Below are 20,326 nucleotides of genomic sequence, written 5' to 3'. Positions count from 1 at the left end.
ATCAATACAAGCATTAACATTCTGTATTTTAGATGAGGGGTTGCCAACCTTTTGGACCTCAGGGACCACCAAATTCATAATTTTAAATCCCGTGGATCATTAATATGAATTTTGACTGATGGTGGCTTGCTGACATTGGTGGGAAAGTCGGTCCCATATTCCAGAGCTGCAGTAGTCACAGGACTGGCCATTTGGTCATCCTGGAGCAGCTGCTCCTCCACCTGGATGCACCGGCCTGCCATGGACTGGAGGAGCTGTTCCAGGATGACCAAAGGGCCAGTCCTATGACTACTGCACCTCTGGAATATGGAACCGATTTTCCCACCAAGGTCAGCAAGCCACCCCGGGGCGGATTTCCCTCTCCACTGTTGGTTTTATCTTCCAGTTCCAGCTTGTGTGGCCCTACTCAAGGTAAGGATTGCGCTTGGCCGAAGGGTGAGGACCAGTGGATAGTGCAGCCTTATGTTCCTGTGCAGCCTGGATTAATTGTTTTTGGGGGAGTGCTTGGGGGGCATTTTTCTGCGGACCACCAAAATTCTCTTGCAGACCACCAGTGGTCCCCACCCCACCAGTTGGCGACCACTGTTTCAGACCACTTGTGAGTATAGGCTGGCACTGGAACAACTCTTGTTAACAGTGCAACCTTGTATGCCTTACAAGTTTACTTTAAATTTTTGACAACTAGGAAGAACTTTATACCCTTTGAATGTGAATGTGAATACCCTTTGAAGTTCATCTTTGCAAGATGAACTTATGACCCTTAAGTTGCTGATTCTGACTTGATGAGTCAAGATACTGAGAGATAGTCCTTGTGCATCTTGATAGGTGTGGTTAGAAAAACAGTGCTGAACAGTTACACTGTATAGTCCACAATCTTTGAAATGCAAAATCTACATTAATCTAGACTCTAGAGTTAGCCTGTTTTTTTTGAATCTCTACCAACATTTTCTGTGGAAGAACTTGATTCTCCTCTCCCAGAGGACAAGGCGGCAGTAGCCAGTATGTTCCTTCCTAAGGCATTCTGATTCAGGAACTAACAAGTCATTACAGATAAACATCTCCATTATTATATCAGAATTGCTCTTCAATAAGCTTAATAATGCTATTTCAATCTTGTCCAGATTGCTTGAGTTTGTATAAGATCTCCAATTGACAGCGAAAGCTGGTTAGTAAAAACAGTTCCTGTTGTATGAGTGTGAATCAGCTATGTTCAGTTCTGTTCTTGGTCAATGGGCTTGAAAGATTGATCATTTTCCAGAAATATCCAGTAGCATTCTAGTCAGTTCAGTAAGCAGTTGGCTCCAAATTCAGCATGTCTCTTTAATACTATTAAATTCTGTTCTACTTTTTGGGGAAAAAACTCTCAAGGAACAAGAACGGATGTTGCCTTTCACTTTGGAACTTCTGCCAGTTTTCTTGTTTTGTGTGCATCTTGTGGTTAATATTTCAGCTTGAGAGGCAATTTAATAGAACTGTGAGTACTTACTATTATCCATTTCGAGATTGCTACATTCCTTGCTTCATTTGTGGGATGATTATTCTCAGTATTATTACCCTTGCTGGATCAGCTAAGGAATTTATTGCAGAAAGGAGCCATAGAGCCTGTAATCAATCACTGTTTTCTAATCTTAGTACAGATTATTAAAGGGAGCCATGTTTATAATATTTGTAGTCAAATTGTTGCCCACTCCAGAATCCCCTTTTTCCTACAGAACACTGATTTTTTAGTTTCTGTAGATCCCAAGGACTCTTATTTCATTTTTCCATTAGTCCCCAGTATAGATTGTTCATCTACGTTGTCCAGGGATATGTCATTTTTCCTTGTTAGAAATTCCTGTTTAACTATATCTAGATAACCTAGTGCCTTAGTTCCGAAGAGAATTGCTCTGTAGCATTTTTATTCAAGAGATGAACTACCCTTTTCTGAATGAATTATGGCTTTGTTTTGGCTGTCTTAAGCATGCTAATTACGACTATATAATTAATTTATAATTTGTGTAATCTGCTATAATAGTTTGATGCTTCCTTACTGACAAAATGTCACATTTCAGATAAAAAGTTAATGTTTGCAACATTGAGGCACAAGTGTTTCTTTTGTTGCTGCTTATGATTCAGGGCACCCTGATGTTCTGTATATATTGGAATATGTGACAGTGATTTATACAGAAATTACGTATGTGATAATGAAACATATTTTGCATATTGCATGAAATCAGAGATGCCTTAAATGACCATTCTTGTTACATCTAGAAAATTATGCCATTGGGTTGAAAATTTCTTTTCTTTTACAGGAATGTGAGCCAGCCAATAGTCGTATATCCTCTATAACAGTGATTCTCAACCTTTTCTTTACCACAGCACCCCTTTAAACACCTTTGGGGCCACCGACTCCCAAGACTTAAGATTTAAATCATAACTTTTCTTCAAGCCTTCATGGATACCCTCTAATAACATTGCAACAGCCTGGGGGTCCATAGAATCACAGATTAAGTTAAGAATCACTGCTCTGTGATATTCTATTCTATTTCTCCCCAGTCCTATTACAACATTCTGGGGTTATTAAGCTACTCAGCCTTAGATGGATTATTTCTGGGACATCAAGGTGTTCTTATTAAAATCTTCTGGATAATCAGAGTTTATTATTTTATTCCATAATCATAAAATTCCTTGAGCATCCTATGAAATTCTTGTTTCCATTCCCCTGTTTGGGTGTAGTGAATCTGCCTGTCTGATATAGCCATCCATTTATCCAATAAACTCTAGGCAACAAATAGAAATAAATACAGACCGGCAAGGCAGATACATTAAAAAAAGAAACTTGGTCACAGCCCATAAAATGGAAATTATCAGCTCATAAAACAGACTACATTCACATGGAGCTCCATTAAAATCCTGGCCTAGGAAAAAGAAAAGACCCAGGTCTTCAGAAGGGAGGCTTCCATAAAGCAGACACCATGTCAGAGAAGACATTTTTCCTGGGGCTAACCAGGTGACACTGCTTCACTGATGGAATTCAAAGCATGCTCATTCTGCCAGATCTAGTAGGATGGACCAAAACAATTGCAGGTAGGTGATCTTGCAAATCTCTCATGACATATGGGACTTTATAGATGACAACTAGCACCTTGAACTGCACTTGGAAACCCACTGGAAACCAGTGTAGCTGATACTGTGGTATGACCAATACTGCATGTGCTACTGAATTTTGGACCAGCTGAAGTTTATGTATGTTCTTCAAATGCAGCCCCATGTAGTGTGCATTGTAATAGTGCAATTAGAAAGTGACTAAGCCATGAGTGACCAAAACAACATTTCCTCTCAATCTAGGAATAGGCACAACTGATGCATAAGATGGGATTATGGAAAGTTCCTTCTGGTTCTAGTTGCCAACTGTTCCTTGAGCAAGAGACATGAGTTCAGAAGTGTTACCGGATATACACTAACTCTGGGGGAGTGTTACCTCATCCAAAATTAATGATGGAAAATCACTAGATACCTTAAAACCCACAACCTCTTAGTTTTGTCAGAGTTGAGCGGAATTTTTTCTTTCCCATCCAGACCTGCCCAGATTCCAGGCACTGAGAAAAGCACTCAATGGCATTACTTGGCTGGTTTGAAGCAGAAATATACAACTGAATTTTATCAGCAGACTGATGACACTCTTGTGCCAACAGATGATCTCACCCAGCAGTTTCATATAAATAGAAGCAGAGAGAGTTGAGGTCTGGGACTAGATGTTCTCTCCACCCCCCTCATTCTTGCCCAGCACTCATTGAAACCAACATAAGAGAAAGGAAGAGAACCACTGAAGAATTGTGTGTCCCACTCCCAATCCTCTCAATATTCAAGAAGAATGTCATCAATGTGTCAAAAACCTCTGAGCAGAGCAAACGTGAATACACTACTACCATTCTAGACCTCCCCAAAGTCATTCACAAGTCCTATCTTGGTACTATTTCCTGGTCTGAACCTCGACTTCAATGGATCCAGATAATCTACTCCAGAATCATTTGAAGTTGCAGATTTGCCGCCACCTCAGTTATTTTCCCCAAAAACAAAAGGCGAGAGATTAGATGAAAAGTGTTCAGTACTGCTAGATCCAGCCTCTTAAGGAGAGGGCAGACCACTGTTTCCTTGAGACCAGGTAGAAGTGCTACCCCTGGCATTGAAGCATTCACTTCATAGACTCAGATGCACATCATCCCTCTGGAGGCTATGACAGCCAGGAAGGATATGAGTCTCAGGTGCCAGGGTCACAGAATGAACTCAGTATAGGTAACTAGACAAGACCATTTCCAGCACTGCCGAAGGTCAGGTTTAAGTCAATCTAAGAGATCTTATCTCATAGATGCTTGGCATAATTGTCACAGCAGCCCTGAAAGCATTCCACCTACCCCTTCTTATGTAGAAAGACTGAGTCATGTGAAACAGGGTCACCAGGTAACTAGCTATAGGCAAGGGTGGGATTCTACCAGTTGGCACCTATTCGCTAGAACCAGTTGTTAACATTCTAAGCAGTTCGGAGAACCAGTTGTTAGAAGAAATTACTGGCCTAATCCTGTAAGGAAGGCAGGAAGGAAACATTCTGGTGTTGCTTTACAGAAACTGCCTCTCCGTTAACCCTTATTATATTCTTGGCAGGACTAGACTTCCTGTCTCAGGAATGTCTCTGGAATTTTTTCCCCCTCTTTTGCTGGTACTTTGCTTGTGTGGAGTAACATTCAAAGTTACAATGGCACTGAAAAAAGTGACTTATGACCATTTTTCACGCTTACGACTGTTGCAGCATCCCCACAGTCATGAGGCCAGGTGAGGAGATGCGTGCCTTGATGTGAGTGATATTGAGTTGGCCACGCCCAGCCAATAACATGACCACCAAGCCATGTCCACCCAGTCACATGACTACCAAGCCACGCCCACCACCTAAGCCATGCCCACAGAACTGGTTGTTAAAAAATTTGAATCCCACCCCTGGCTATAGGTACAAGTAGTCCTTCTTGGGCCCAGAATCTCAGTCACTGAGCAAAGTGGTTGTTAAATGATATATCATGTAGCAACTTCTTTCAGCAACAACTACTCCGAATGCTCCAGTTGTGGCCACTAAGCAACCACAATGGTTGTTAAATGGAGTGTCGGAGAGGGCAGTAAAACACAGGAATCTTTTGGGATCAACATTCACAAATAAAAATAACTTGTCATTATATATTTTCCTATAAAATATTTCGGAACTCAGTAGCAAGCTGATATTTTACTTTCAGTCTATCTTTTCCATGTCCTGTTTGAATTGCTCTGTTCTTGCCATTTAGTATTTAGATATATAATTAAAAGACTGCATATTAAAAAATGATAGGATGCCTTCCAATAAATTGATTACATTATCTATTGCATACAAGGAACTGCTCTTTCACAATCACCAAGAAATGCTAAGCTCTCTTGCTGTCAACCCTTCTGTTACTTTCCACAAAGGTTATAATGTTATTAACATGGACATCTGTATTTTATTTTAGGAGTATGACAAGTTTCTTCTGGAAGAGAAACTGGACTGACTTCCGTTCATCTGAGCATATTTTAAGCAAGCTTCAATAAACAGTACAGTACACACTACAGGAAATGCCATTTTTAGTTAATATTTGCTGAGAATTTTCTCTCACAACCCCCCCTCCCCCTTTTGTAGAACAATCTTGATTTCCCCATTTACAGAAAAAACTTTGAGTCTGTTGCAAAGTCTGTCATTGTTACTAGACTTCTATGTTCCCAAAGATTATTAAGATTCCAATCAAATATTTTCTAGTAAATCGCTAGAGAGAGTTGCTGAGTAAAGTTCTTTTTATAATTTCATTTGCTATTATTATTTTTGTCATTTTAGCCATCTGAAGGCAATATTAATGAGGTTTTGGATATAAAAACATGTAGTTTATTTATTTTAAATGTTTAAGGGTTTATGGATTAAAGTTTAATATTATGTCCCTATGTTTCAATTTATACAGCTATAACTTAAGAAAATTGGTTTAATGGATCACTCAAGCCCTTAGTTGACTCTTATTTATATCAGTCCATATAAGATAGATGAAAGATTCACAGGAACGTGTCGAGGATGCCCATGTAAAGAGGGCGTTATACTCTGAACAAGTATATCATAGGGACATGCCTATTAACGTACACTTCTTCAATTCACAGGCTCATTATGTGGATATGATCAATGTTGCTTAGCTAATAACATTCAGATGAACTATGTATGCCAGATTGAGTAAACACTATACATTTATAGTATTCTCATTTCTTTAGAATGGAAAGTATACATATTATGCATCTGGTTCCACTGCTATTAGTATCTATAGATAAATATAAAAATGCAGAATAGTGTTATTATGATAAGACAGTGTTGGAAAAACATCAAAAAAATGAGAATTCACTTATTTTCTTTCTAGCCTTTCGTTATCTATGTTAAAAAGATATTGATCAGCTCATTTATTATTTTTTCCACTGCTCTCTACATTATTTATTCTTAGTTATTTTTCAGTCTTCATTTCTTTGGGGTTCTTTATTTTTCTTCAATGAATAGCAACAATTCAATTAAAAAATGAGATTGTACACTGAGGAGTGTTGATCAGCAGAGTAACAAGCCATTACTTTTAAGAATGGGCACATTACAGTGGTACAAAAGGACAATACCCTCATCCTTCTTTTTGATCACAGAAACACCAAGATGCACATTGGAAATCTCAACACACCACCTGGTGGTAATAGCAATGTCATTTGTTATTTCAGTCTCACTGAAGGAGCTTGCATACTGCAGTAATGTGCTCCTTGAACATATACCACCCCTGGGTATTCTGGTCAGCACAGTGATAAACACCTATATTTCTAGCAGCATAAGAGGTGGTCTTCTTATAGTGGTCTAATCTTGTAATCCCTATCCAAGCCAGCTACCTCTTGATGGAATTATTACAATACAATCTACATTGGGATGCCCCTAAAGTAAAATAAGTCAGTAAGGACAGTGCTCATATAAGTAGGATTATTGTATGCCTGCACGATTAAGGCCATGGCATTTTCATATTTTATTGATCACATTTACAAGCTGCCCTTCCCTCAAATAAGAACTCTGAGCAGTATACAAAATAAAATGTTAAAAAGATAAAAGCTGAATATACTTTTTTTTTTTAAAAAAAAGAGGCAACAATAGTTAAAATTGAACATGAAAAGTTAGTTAAAGGTAGGGAGAATACATTCAGGGTACCAGCCAGCCCCAGAATTGTGTGCTCTTCTGAGAGTCCAAAATGAGATACAATGCTGCACTTCAAATCTTCCAATATTTTGCTAGTGTGGCTGGGTTAGGAAAGTACCACCACTGAGTTTTTGATTTTATTTCAAGAATCAGAGTTGTGTTACTGGCCGGCCTAATGATTTGCTGACAGAAAACAAGAAAGTAGCTTTGAACTTTGTTTTTTTCACTATAGTTGCAATAATAATAATAGTGTTGGCACAATCTAATCAAAAGATATATGGTTTATTGAATTGGCATCCTTCAGTCTCAAGAGACTACAGTATCATGCTATGAAACCGGTAACTGCCACTTCCCGTGTTGTTTCCATGCTGTATGCAAAGCTGGAGTGTCCTCTCCAGAGCCCGAGGCCTGGGTAATTTAATATGGAGGATAAGCTGTTACCCAAGCAGCAGATCCCCCCCTCTCCACATCACTGGAATAGTCTAATGGCATGGCAGAGCTGATACGATTAGCTGGGTCGCAGGAGTTACCAGAACGTGATTGTACCCAGTCACGAAATGCTCTGGGACTCCGGCTCTGGATTTTGTCTTGAGGTTGACTCCTGAAGCCTTTTCCAAGGACAGATATAACCACAAGGCAGTGGAGGTTTGAAATAGAGTTTCCCTTCTCCTAGAAGATTGTTCTATCGTTTTATCTGCGATTGGGGCACAAAGCCGTCTTCCGCCTTCAAAACTGTTGACCATCTTCTCCTGTAACCCTGGAAAGGGGCCCTTATGAGGTGCTACCAGCTGGACCAAGGTTTTTTAAGGAAGTATTACTCCTCTGGTGGTGCTCCTCACTCCAGGATGCCTGGATCAGCTCCATTTGCAATGTCCATTATCTTCCAACTGTCACTTTCTGACCATTCCACTTTACCAGCTCTTGGCCTATCAATTCCTTCATCTTTCTGTTTCTTCAACAAATTCCAGCCTTACAGTTAGTTTATCAAGCTTGTCGCTTTCTTGCCTTTCCCTCTATACACTCTTCCACTTCCACATACGAATCTCTACAATCCAAATTCTTCAAAAGCCTCTGCACAACAGTTCGGAGTACCATCTACAAACCCATGCAGCCGCTGTTGCCATCTTAAAAAAAAAATATGGGTAATGGGGGCAGAATTGGCACACTTTCTGCAGCTTTTGAGATACATTTTATATCCTAGCTATAAAACTTGAAGAAAATGAAGTTTGCCAGACCCAGAAATCATGCTGGCAGACCATTGGAAGATTGAGGTGTATTTATTATCTATTGTCACAGTATCTATTATTTTCAATACTAGATCTAGTTGCTATGGGGACATCATAGACTACCCTTAAAAAATCAACATGCTAAAAAAGCATACAGAGGGTTACTCTTAGCATTGTGATATCTATAAAGTTTTCAACTCATCTAGACCTTATTGTTCCAGTTATCTGAACCTGATTGCAGTTCATGTTCCTCTGCACTGGGCTTAATCATCCAATCAAAGTCAATTGGTTTTTCTTTGTGTTATAATGGCCGTCTAATCTTTTACGTTATTTTCTCCATATAGTCCTACTCTCTGGAATAATCTTCCACTTGAATTATGCCTGGAGCCAGATCTCTTGAAGTTAGAGGGGACCCTTGAAATGCTTCTTTTTCCAGAATCTTTATGAATTTTTTTTCAAGCCATTATTCACTACAAACATATTTTATGTTGTGCTAGTATTAAGAAGTGTTTTGTCTGTTCCATTAGGGAATGCTTAATATTCAAGAATACATAGTTTTCTTGTGTATTAAAACAAATACTTTATTTACCTATAGTGTGCTTATGCGTGCACAGAAAACAAAATTATTTTTATGCATTATTAGAAAATGGGCAAATAAATAAGGATAGTGAGTCCATTCCAGTGGATCAAATCATGTTTTTAGAGTATGTATGTGTGGGATGTACAGAAGCCAGATATAATACAAAATGTGTCTGTTCTTTTATTTTTCTCTCCCTTTCTCTGCAAAAAAAGGGAGCTTATCCTAACATCTTCAAACTTGTAAGGCAGCCAAGGTATCTTCTGTGAGATAACATACTAAGTTGACTGTGTTGATTCTCTCTTCTGCAAGGAGATGGGCAGTTTTCTGGTAAGGAAATAAAAAGCTCCATCCCTTTTCTGTTTTACAAATAAAAAGGACACTGAAGTATAGGTAAGGAACCAGAGAACTGCATGATTTTCTTCTATGGAAGAAATACGCATATAGACAACACTATCAAAAAATGCTGGGCCGGATAGCAAAGGAAGTGCAGAGTTCCCAAAGGTTCATCTGTAGTGAGTACAAATACATCTTTCCTTAGAAACAGAAGTAGCTTTTACTTCTGACCCTGGGTACAGCAAAATGTCTGCATTATCTAGCTGAGGCTTTCCCGTCTCTTTTATCTGAAGTCACTTGAGCAAGAAAAGCCCCCGGTTTCTATTCAGGGAAGTGGATTCCCTTTTCTAAGCCAAGGCCAACAAGGCATTTCCAAGGGTGACAGCAAAAACCCCAATGCCTCTTCTAGATGGTGATGGTTTAAAAATAAATGAGTTGCTCATCAGTCTATTAGGAGTTCAAAGGTTTTTCTAGCTAATCTGGCTTCAGATGGGGGGAATGACAAAATCACCTGAGAACTCGCGGAATATAATTGATCTCTTTCTCTTAAGTTTTTGAAATCTTTTCAAAATAGCAGCTCCTAGAATATCCATCCTTTGTTTTTAAAAGCGTTTTAGACACTAAATGTCAATTATTTAAGACAGGACCTTAAGGTATTGCATTGCAACATCAAATGATTTCATTACAGTAAGAGCAGAGTAGGAAAGAACACTTCACTTTAATGGAAGTTAATCTACATATGATATTTGTGCTGGTGTGGCACAGCAACCAAATAGGTCATGTACAGATTTCAATGGATAGTTAGAACTGCAGAAAAAAACCACTGCAACCAGCCTGTCTTCCATTGAGGAGCTGTATATTGCATGAGCCAGAAAGAGGGCTGAGAAAATATCTACAGCATAAAGAGATTGGTCTGTAATTTTCAACTAGGCTGGGGTCTCCCTCTTCGAAGATGGGGATGACCATGGCTTATATTGTTATTATTATTGTATTGTTATTAGCCTTCTCATCTTTCCTATTACCTTTCTCTAGTGGTATCCTGTGATTTATCACTTGGTTGTATCTTATGATTTATGATTGCATCTTACAATTTATGGTTTATCACTTTGTTGTTTGTATGTACATTGAGAGCTTATGCTCCAGAGATAAATTCCTTATGTGTTCAATCACACTTAGCCAATAAATTTTTTTTGACTTACTCTGTATCAGAGTTCTTCACTTTTGAGTTATTGAGTTATCACAATGGCTGTTCAAGCAAAGCAGGGAGCAAAGTCAGAACTGAGAATCAATCATGTTTCTGCCTTGCCTGTGCAAGTTGTGCACACTTATGTTGGCCTGGTAAAAACTCTTAAAATATGGTTCTATTTGTGCAAATCCCAGTGTAAATTCTAGGATTCTTATTCCCATTTTACTTGTGCAAGCACCCAATCAGATTTAAAGAAATGCAAACCTTTTATAAGTTATCCAAAATTTTGTCCAGGTGTTTGAGGTCTTGATCTAAGTCTTTATATGTTGCTAATAGGTGTCCCCCCCCTTCTATCTGCACATTAGCAGCTTCTGGAACAAATTAAAAATACAAAGAATATATTAAATAAATCAAAGCATTTATTTGGTTAGCATTCCTGAGAATGCAAGCTGCCCAGTTTAAGATAGGCTGTTACACAAATGTTTTAAATGGGTAACTGAATGAATCAAATTGATCCAGCAAAATATCATATGTAAATATCAGACTCTGTTAATTCTTTATAATTTCTTGTGTAGTAATTTAGCTGAATAATTGCAATAACCTAAAAATATTAATCAAAATACAAAATTTTCACCTTGCTGAAGTTGCTCCTCCAGTTGTCTAAATTTTAGCATTGTGTAACATCTGTACTTCTCTGATTTTCAGTTAAAAACAATTGTTTTGAATTCCGTAACACATGCATACGTGTTATCTACCTTTAAATATAATTAATTGGTCAAGTTTGAAAAAGGATTTTCAGGCAAAGCAACTCTTAACTTCTGTAGATCTTGCAGAAATACACAGGTGTTTCTCCGTAAGATATTTTGTTACTGTTTTGTTTTCCAGAGATGATGCAAATAATTCATATTATTTTATATTGGTTTTTAATATTGTTACTGCTCAGAGTTATGAGAATAAGATAGGCAGCCATAACAATTGTAGAAACAAATAAAAATTTACCAAATGAGCTCATCTGGTTTTAATTTTAACAAGTGTTTGGAGTGTCTAGCTCTGTGATGGTGAACCTATGCCACACGTGCCAGAAGTAGCACGCAGAGCCATCTCTGTTGGCACGCGCGCTGTTACCCCAAAGCAGGCCCACTGCGCAAGGCATGTGCACTGTCCGCCCGCCAGCTGATTGTTGGGTAGCTGCCACCATGTGCACGGGGTGGGGCACATGCAGGAGACATGCACATGCGCAGAAATGCATGATGCATGTGGGGGAGTTGCATCATACCTGGGGGGGTTGCATGTGCAGAGACGTGCAGGCATGGGGTTTTCTCGCATGAGCAGGAGGCGTGGGGCCCCCATGTGCATTGCCTTATGGGTGCTGGCACACATGTGGGCACATGTGCGTGCTTGCACTTTTGGCATGCGAAAACAGAAAGGTTAACCATCACTGGTCTAGCTGTTCCTGAAATGTACAGCTTTTAAATTATTTAATAGACAATTATTCCTTTTGAGAGTGTACAATAAAAGGCTGAAACTTTAGATACGATATCAGCCCAGTGAACTACAGGACTATTACATATCTCTGTCTTTTTTCATCTGCATAAATTCAGAACATTCAAGGCTCAGCTATCACCCTATTTAGATATCTGATCTTGATTTTTAAATGTTGTCTTTAGTGACTGCCTTTGGCAGATCTCAAATGTACCTCAGGTCCTAATTGTTTTTCTGAAACCAAGCTGGCTCTAACACTTAAAAATTGAATAATATCTATTATATTTAGCCACAGAAAAAGGAGCATTCTAAATATTCTGGATTTCTAAAATTCACCCAGTAATAAAATAATTTAGTAAAGTGTTAATAATAAAATAGTTTTTAATGAAAATATAATTATATGAATTATATTTAATGAAAATATAAATATACTCTGTCTTTGGTTTGGTTTCTAAATTTACGTTGTTATTCACATCTGGCATTAGACAAAACCTGGTATCATTCAACTTCAGAAAGATGGTGACTGCTGGTTAAAACCTTATGCTGAAACTGAAGAGAGACTTAGAGATTAATCAACTTGGTAGTAAAGCTTTACTTTTTGATTTGGGGCCTATTAGGATCTCGCAGTCCACCATAGTTCCTACAGCTGTATCTTGAAAAACAGGGATCACCTTCCACGTGGGATCTTTAATAAAGCCTATATGACCAATCTCTTTAGGATCTCACCAAGACGTCCTGGTTTTCATAGTTAACTTAGTTAAAATAAGTTAAAATGATGGTTTAATTTTTGAAAAGCTTAGCATACAGAGACAGTGGTACAAAAGGAAGAGGAAGAGAGAGTAAAAACAAAATAAGCAAGCTCGGACATCAGCCCTTCAAATGATTTATGAAGTTGTTAAAATGATCAACTTTCATTGAAATAAATGAGGGGGAAGAGACATCAAATGAATTGTTAGATTCTGCAGTGTAATTCTTCCCTCTGTTGCAACCAGGTGGAATAGCTGCTAAAAGGTATATACTTTACTGTTTTGTTTAAACTAAAAAATCGCTTTACTGAATGAAAGGGAAATAAAATATGTTTTATAAATCAGAATCGTTTTATTAGGCTCTAACAATTTAGCACCGACAGCTGTGATAAGCATTTTATTTTAAAAATGCCTCAAGTGATTGTTTTAAAATTCCTTTAATGATATTGTTTTAAAGTACTTCATTTTGTTTTAAAAGTACTTCATTTATTTTATTTATTTAGTCAATCGCTTACAATATAATAGAAACAAGAATAAACGTAAGTTTAAATACATAAAGTAGGAACTAATAATTGGGGACAATAGGACAGGGACGGTAGGCACGATTGCGCGCTTATGCAACTTATCTTAGATTTTAAAACAGATATTTATTTATGCGGCTTATCTGTGTTTTCAGTCAGCAGGAAAACAAGCAAGAAACTTTCCTTCACAAAAGCCGCATATCAATGCCGCTTCGATTTATTGGCGTTACTTTAAAAATCCTGTGGTAGAAATAAACGCACCTGCCGCTGGAGGGCGCCGCGAGCAAGAACCGCTCAAGCCACCTCAGGGTTGAATGGATACAGTTCGCGGAGCTCTTGGAACCGTTTTGGAGCGCGAGAAAAGGTCCGTCGTAAACGCGAAGGGGTTTTTTTTGGGGGGGAAGAATTTTCTCTTTCCGTTGCACAAGAAGCCAGGCGGATTATTTTCCCGCATCTTCTCCCGTTCAGTGGTACGGTGAATTTGTAGCTTGGGAGCTTCCCGAAAAGGATTAAAAGATACGTGGGCTAGCTCTTGTTTCTGCCTCCCCGCGTTGGTCTTCTTGCCCTTCTTTGCCGAGGGAGCGAATTTTTTTTTAAAAAAATGAGTCGTACAGATTCTGGTGACTCAGTGAGAAAAGTCGGCTGGTTTCAACCCCCCCCTCCCCGCGGGTCTCCCTTCAAATCACTGGAAAAGCCTCACGCAGGAGATTGTCATAGATTATTTCTTTCCAATCTTCTGGTAAATGTTTATGTTGAATTTAGCCCAGCTGATCATTTGAGTCATGGAAGCTCTATATTCCCTTCCTGTGTATACACACGCGCACACTTCTAAGGCTCTCGTAGACCTCCGCCACTCTGTCTCTCTCTCACACACCCATACACACGCTTCCAAGGCTGTCATAGACCTCGCCAGGCCTCAGAAGCAAAACCAACCCTGCCTCTTCACGAGCACTCACGTGCAACCACGGACCCGTGCATGCGCCCCTTTCGCCGGAACGCGCGGGATCCGAGCTCCCGCACTGCCGGCCCGCGGGCGCCTTTGCGAGGAGGAGGGAAGGCTCGGCGGCATCGCTGCCTCAGTCGAGGTTCCCCGGCAGGGGCGCGAGCGCGCGCGCCCGCCCGACGCGGGGCGGGGCGGGGGGGGGGCGCTGACTCGTGGCTAGGTCCGCGCGCGGAGCTGGCGAGGGTCTAATTTTTCTCCCCCTCCCCCTCCCCCTCCCTCCCGAATGATGTCATGGAGAGGCAGCCGGCGGGGGGAGGCGCTGCAGGTTCATGTGTACATAATGAAAAGGCGTTTGACAATCTGCCAAAAAACACGGGAGGGAGAAACTGAACCTCCTGGATTTCGTAAATCGAGTCGTCATCCTCTGCAACTACGGGAGAAAAGAGGAGGGGGAGCGGCAGCGGCGGCGGCAGAAGCAGCGGCGACTCGCGACTCGGCTGCTGCCTCCATGTGAAACCCCAAGCCCCCCCGCCCAAAAAAAAGAAAGAAAGAAAAAAATCAAGGGGTGGGGGGGGAAAGGGGGAGGGTGGGGTGGTTGGGGGCAAGTCCGGGGAGAAAGCAACAGTTCCCCGCGCCCCGTAAAATTACGACCCTCGCCTCCCCGAGTGGTGCATTGCTTTCCCCGTCTCCGGCGCGCTGGCTCTTCGGTGGGATTAGAAGCTCCTTCTTGGCAGCGGCAGCAGCCATGAATTCAGCCGAGCAAACCGTTACATGGCTGATCACCCTGGGGGTGCTGGAGTCGCCCAAAAAAAGCATCTCCGACCCGGAGGGATTTTTGCAGGCATCTCTGAAAGACGGGGTGGTTCTCTGCAGACTGCTGGATCGCCTGCTGCCGGGTACTATAGATAAAGTAAGTGTCTTTAATAGTCCTATATTTCCCGTTAAAATAAAATCTCTCCCTCGCCCCTCTCGCGCCCTCCCCCCACCTCCCGGCCGCCTACGCCGTCCCGGCCCCGTAAAGAGAATCGGGTTTTACTTGGGCTTCGCCGCCAGGGCGTCGCATAACGCAAGGAAAGGCACCAAACTGCCCCTGCCAGCATGTGCGGGGTCTTTGCAACCATTGCAGCCCAAAACCCCGCGCGGTGGGCTGCATAAAGCGAGGCTCCTTTGCGATTATCTGGGCAGAGAGGCTCGGGCAGATTTTTTTTTTCCCCCTAAAAAAAAAAAGCGCGCCTGACACGCCTGGATTCGATCCGTCAGGCTCCTTCAATTCGGGATATTGTCGGAAAGCGAGCCGAGCCCGGGACTCGTTTCGATCCATGCACTTTCCTTTGTCCAGGGTCTCTCACCTCCCCCCCTCCCCAATACAGCCTTTCCCCCACCCTTGGAAAGGCAGGAAGCGTGTGGCCTTTTCCGTGGCAAGGCTCTTGCGCGGACACATCCTTCCTGTCTAGCTGCAGAGGCTCCATTGTCGAGCTTGAAGGAGGGGATGGAAACTGAGGGAGTGGGTGGGGAGGTGGGCCGAATTGGGAGCAGAGTTTGAAATATAGTGGGGCAGCTTACACTTTTAGCTTTTCGGCCTTCAGGCAGTAGTGCCCCAGGCTTCCTATCTTCAAAATCGCACCAAAAAGGACAAAAAAGGCCATCAATGAAGCCGTCAATCACCCGCTAGAATGATCATCTATGTGTAATTGTGTGTGTGTGTAGGAAAGAAAAGACGAATCTCTAGAGGAAATATATATAATATTTAAATTGGAAGATGTTTCTTGTGTATGCCTTATGTATCTTATTAACTATTAGTGAAAAGTAGAATTGTTTTGCTTTGATAGACATGGAGGCGTATTTAATTTTACTTTGAGATTATTTTCCGTAGATAAATACACACCTCGATATTGTACTGAGACTGTAGGTGTGATAGTGCAGGGTTTTTATATTATAGTTACAATTTTATACAAATCTCTCTCACACACACATGTTAAGTGCAGTTCAACATGCAATATAGGCTTCTATTTTTAGGGGGAAATGAGAAAAAAAAATCACCTAATTTCAATTCTGCGTTGACACTCTAATGCTTGAATATGTTCTTCTTAGTGAGAAATTTCTTAAGGTGTCCTCATTGCAAAATGATGACCTAGTTAGCAAGGCAGCTCCTGTGATTTATTGTGTTATTTTAAAGTCTAAGTTTAGTATCTTGATATTCAGATGGGGCACTGTGTGATGGGAAAAATCAAAGACATAGGCTTTTTTTAAAAAAAAAATTGGGCGTGTAACGTGATTTTTAAAAGCCCTTTCTTTCCTCAAATTCTAGCACTTTCAAACATTAATTTGAAATGAGAAGGTTCCATGTATTCTGCAAGAGAGAAGGGTATGTTTATTCCACATGTATACAAATGTACTTAGATCAGCAGATTGGACTTTTGTTTCTCTGTCTGCTAGGAACCAGATTGTAGGGTGGAAGGAAGGGGCAATAGTGCTACACATTGATTCTTCCCCCCTCAGCTTGTCTTGTACAATGCACTTTGACCTAGATATTGATTGAAGTTGCACTTTTATTCTAATTAAGGAGAGACTAAATGAGAATCAGTAACTGAGCATTTCCATGTTTTGAGGAAATCGCAATAGCTGTGAATTAACCATGAGGGACTTGGAAAAGTACATACACTGTTTAATGAAAAGATTATATTGGCCAGAACTTTTGGTGCTCTTTTAAAGCAATCAGAATATTAGATGCATAGTAATGGCCACTAGAGGGTGGATTTGCTATGGAAGGTGGCTCCTAGTTACATCCTGAGAGATTATGAATTTTAATTTTGATTTTCTTTTTACTTTTTCACTCTGAACAACAGCCTTCATGAAGCCTTGGAGGTAGAAGAGTCTGTTGGATTTTTAAATTCCTTTCATTAGAGGTTTACAGATCTTGCTTTAACTTAGTAAAAAAAAAAACGATTTCTCATAAATCTTAAGTCCCCTTCATAAATGTATAATTTAAATAAATTTATCAGTGATCATCCTGAGGAAGTTCTGAATATATCACAGAATCACAGGATTGGAAGTCTTCTAATCCAAATCACTTCTCAGATCAGGGTGGACAAATGGCTGTCCCACCTTTGCCTGAAAGCTTTCAGTGGGCCTCACAGCTCCAGGAGGGAGGCTTTTCCATGCCTGAATATCTTGCATGGTCAGGAAATTCTTCCTTGTATCTAGATCATCTAAAATCTCTGCCAGTTGCTTCTTACCCATAAGAGCAGTAGAGAGAGAAAAAAAACCACACCCACTTTCCTGCATCAGTATGTATGGTTTGGTATAGAGTACTGTGTGGGCCCAGCTGTTGTATTTTATAAAATATGCCTTATAAGGGTTTGGGTAAAAGTGATCTATTCAACAAACCATAATTTAACCACACCATGCCTCAGCATAATTTGTAGACCATTATGAAATATAAATCAAACAGATCTAGTCCAACAGTCAACATGATTTTGATGGAGGCTGCCTAAGTCTTATGGACTCATTCAACTTTTTTGAGATCCAAATTATGCTTACTGTAACCATGCCACATACCTTGCAAATACGTCTTTTTCACGTAGGATGTGTTGGCAAACTGATTAGACCTAAAGTCTAATGAAAGAATGATTGATACTCAGCAATTGTTGAATATCCTGGCATTGTTTGAAATTAACAGTAGAGCAGGGCTGTCAAACTCATGGCCCGCAGGCCGAATGCATCACACATTGTTTATGCCTACGTCACGATATGTCATGTGACACTGCTGTGACTACGCGGGTTTGACACCCTTGGAGTAGAGAGAAAATAAGGAAGTAAGCAAGTAGAATGAAATTTGCAATTTGTGTGTCCTCACTAAGGAAGAAATTTTGGAATGAAAACTGAAAGCATTTTGTGAAAGAATGGCTATCTGCAATGTGCTTACTCATCATTAATTTGGATAATATAGAAGTGCAGTTCACAAAAGAAAATCCTAGGTAGTTTATGTGTGATTTAAGATAGCATAGGATTCTCATAAATCTAACAGTATTACAGAAAATAATGAAAAATGGGGTTTATCTGGATTTCATTCAATAATTCTGCATTCTAATGTTGGCAACTATGTTTAGTGAGCTGTGGGCAAAATTGGAAAGCTAATATTAGAGAATTTTGGAAAAAAAGAATTCTAGTTTGAGATAAGAGGGAAGTGAAAATGTTACATGTATAGGCAAAAGGTTCATTGGTATTTTAGCTTACTAATTTAAATACGTGATTGTCAAATTTTTCATTGTGATATTAACATTCTCAGATGGTTGAGTGTTCCATCAGACTTTTACTTGCTGCTTTATCTTCATACCATTTCAATATCGGTTTAAATTTTTGGATTAATAATTTGTGTCAATACACATTCATTTTAAAAATTAATATGACCAATAATACTGCATCAATGAAAAGGAAATTTTTTGAGTTTCACCTTTATTAGGAAGTTTCTGAAATCTGGGAATTTTTATACTACGTTGTTTTGAGTTGCAAGTCTTTATTTTGAGGAACTCCAAACAATAGTTATTTCAGAGTTCAGAAGATGCATAAGCCATAATGATTTGTTAAAAAGCTGTTAGATGGGATGCTTAATCCATTTAGTCCACCAGTCTGTTCTTGTAATGACCAAGCACATGCGATTTCATAAAACGTGTTTTATGAATGGTTAGATTTACCCAGTCAGCCCAAATCAAACCACATTATGGCTTGTCACAATGTGTAAACCTAGACAGTTGTGAGTTAGTGAAATATGTAGTCTAAATCTTGTATGTCATCTTGTCTTTGTCCTAACTATTTAGAAAGAAAATAATTGTATGACCCAGTTTAAGTCAGGCATGATCCACTGGTACTTCACAATGGAATTTCTGGAAGACCAGTTTTTGACAGCCTCTCTTTACTTTAACACAGTGTAACATACGCATTAAAAAAACAAGCATATTTGTTTGGAAACCAATGTGTTGAAATAAATGCAAATTTAGAAATAGTTGAAAGAGTCTGAATAGTGTATGAAAATCTCTATATATTTTTTTGTCCATGTAAATTGATAGCTTTATGTGAATCACATATGGAGGCTTTGAGATAAAGCCATAGTAAATAAACATATAGTATGTGGCTGCTATACCATTACACCACAAAGAGTAAGTTGAGTGCATGTTTCTGTTTGGAATCAATCTTTTGGACACTAGACAAAAACAGCTTCTTTTCCTGGCAAGAAACTATCAGAAGACTTGGGCATTTTGGGTTAGGCTACAATCCAGATAGAATGTTTAAATGCACAGAGTATTTATTGTGCTTAACAGAAAGTTTTATTAAAAGCCTCTGAATTCGAACAGAAGATGAGCAGCTAAGAAGGAATAAAAAGCTCTACATGTAAAAATCTTACAGGCGACACCAAGCAGCTTGGTTCCCGGTGAGTTATGAGAAACTGCCACCAATCTGCATATTCCCAAAGACATTTCATTGGGGCCAAGAGGAACAACATAATGTAATCACACCTACTTTTCTGTTACAAAGTGGATTAGGTAATGTAGCAAAATAAATGCGATGTGACAGAATCATGTAAGGTATGAATTGGAAGAAGCAGGATAGAAAGACTACTGGTGCGTTTAAACTTCGATGTTTGAGAAGACTCCTGAGTGCAAGTAGTCCTTGACTTAAAATAGTTCAATTAGTGACCATTCGAACTTACAATGGCACTGAAGAAAGTGGCTTATGACCATTTTTCACATTTAAAAACAGTTGCAGCATCCTCATGTGGTCATGTGATTTACATTCAGACGTCTAATAACTAACTCACATTTATGATGGTTGCAGTGTCCCAGAGTCATGTGATTCCCTTTTACAACCTTCTGACAAGCAAAATCAATGGGGGGAACCAGATTCACTTAAGAACCATGATACTAATTTAAGAACTGCAATGATTCACTTAACTGTGGTGAGAAAAGTCATATAACGGGGCAAAACTCACTTAACAATTTTCTTACTTTGCAATATAAATTTTGGCTCAAAAGTTTTTATAAGTTGAGGACTGTCTCAATACCATTCATGGGCAACAAAGCAAAT

General features: G+C 39.6%; 1 protein-coding gene and 1 long non-coding RNA gene across 9 annotated transcripts in view; both read left to right on the top strand.

The window, feature by feature from the left end:
* The first annotated feature begins 397 nt into the window (after positions 1-397).
* Positions 398-4,540, top strand: LOC148125154 (uncharacterized). The gene is made up of 3 exons (XR_015744581.1): positions 398-411; positions 1,369-1,474; positions 2,292-4,540. It is a non-coding gene; the product is annotated as an uncharacterized LOC148125154 (long non-coding RNA).
* Positions 4,541-13,123: 8,583 nt separating this feature from the next.
* The window catches only part of ARHGEF7 (Rho guanine nucleotide exchange factor 7), a 93,950-nt gene continuing 86,747 nt past the window's right edge, over positions 13,124-20,326 (top strand). For 4 of the 8 annotated variants that reach the window (XM_087938563.1, XM_087938564.1, XM_087938562.1 and 1 more), the window contains exon 1: positions 14,528-15,155. In XM_087938563.1, coding sequence (XP_087794689.1) covers positions 14,991-15,155 — 165 coding nt within the window. In that variant the 5' untranslated portion in view covers positions 14,528-14,990. Of the gene's footprint in view, positions 15,156-20,326 lie in introns of all 8 variants that reach the window. The other 4 variants (XM_026708321.2, XM_087938560.1, XM_026708323.2 and 1 more) reach the window with 3 other exon arrangements.

Source organism: Pseudonaja textilis, chromosome 8 (genome assembly GCF_049901715.1).
Source record: "Pseudonaja textilis isolate UNSWEBS1 chromosome 8, rPseTex1.2, whole genome shotgun sequence".
Taxonomy (NCBI): Eukaryota; Metazoa; Chordata; class Lepidosauria; order Squamata; family Elapidae; genus Pseudonaja; species Pseudonaja textilis.
Note: the sequence above shows the minus strand (reverse complement) of the source record. Positions and strands in the feature narration are given on the sequence as shown.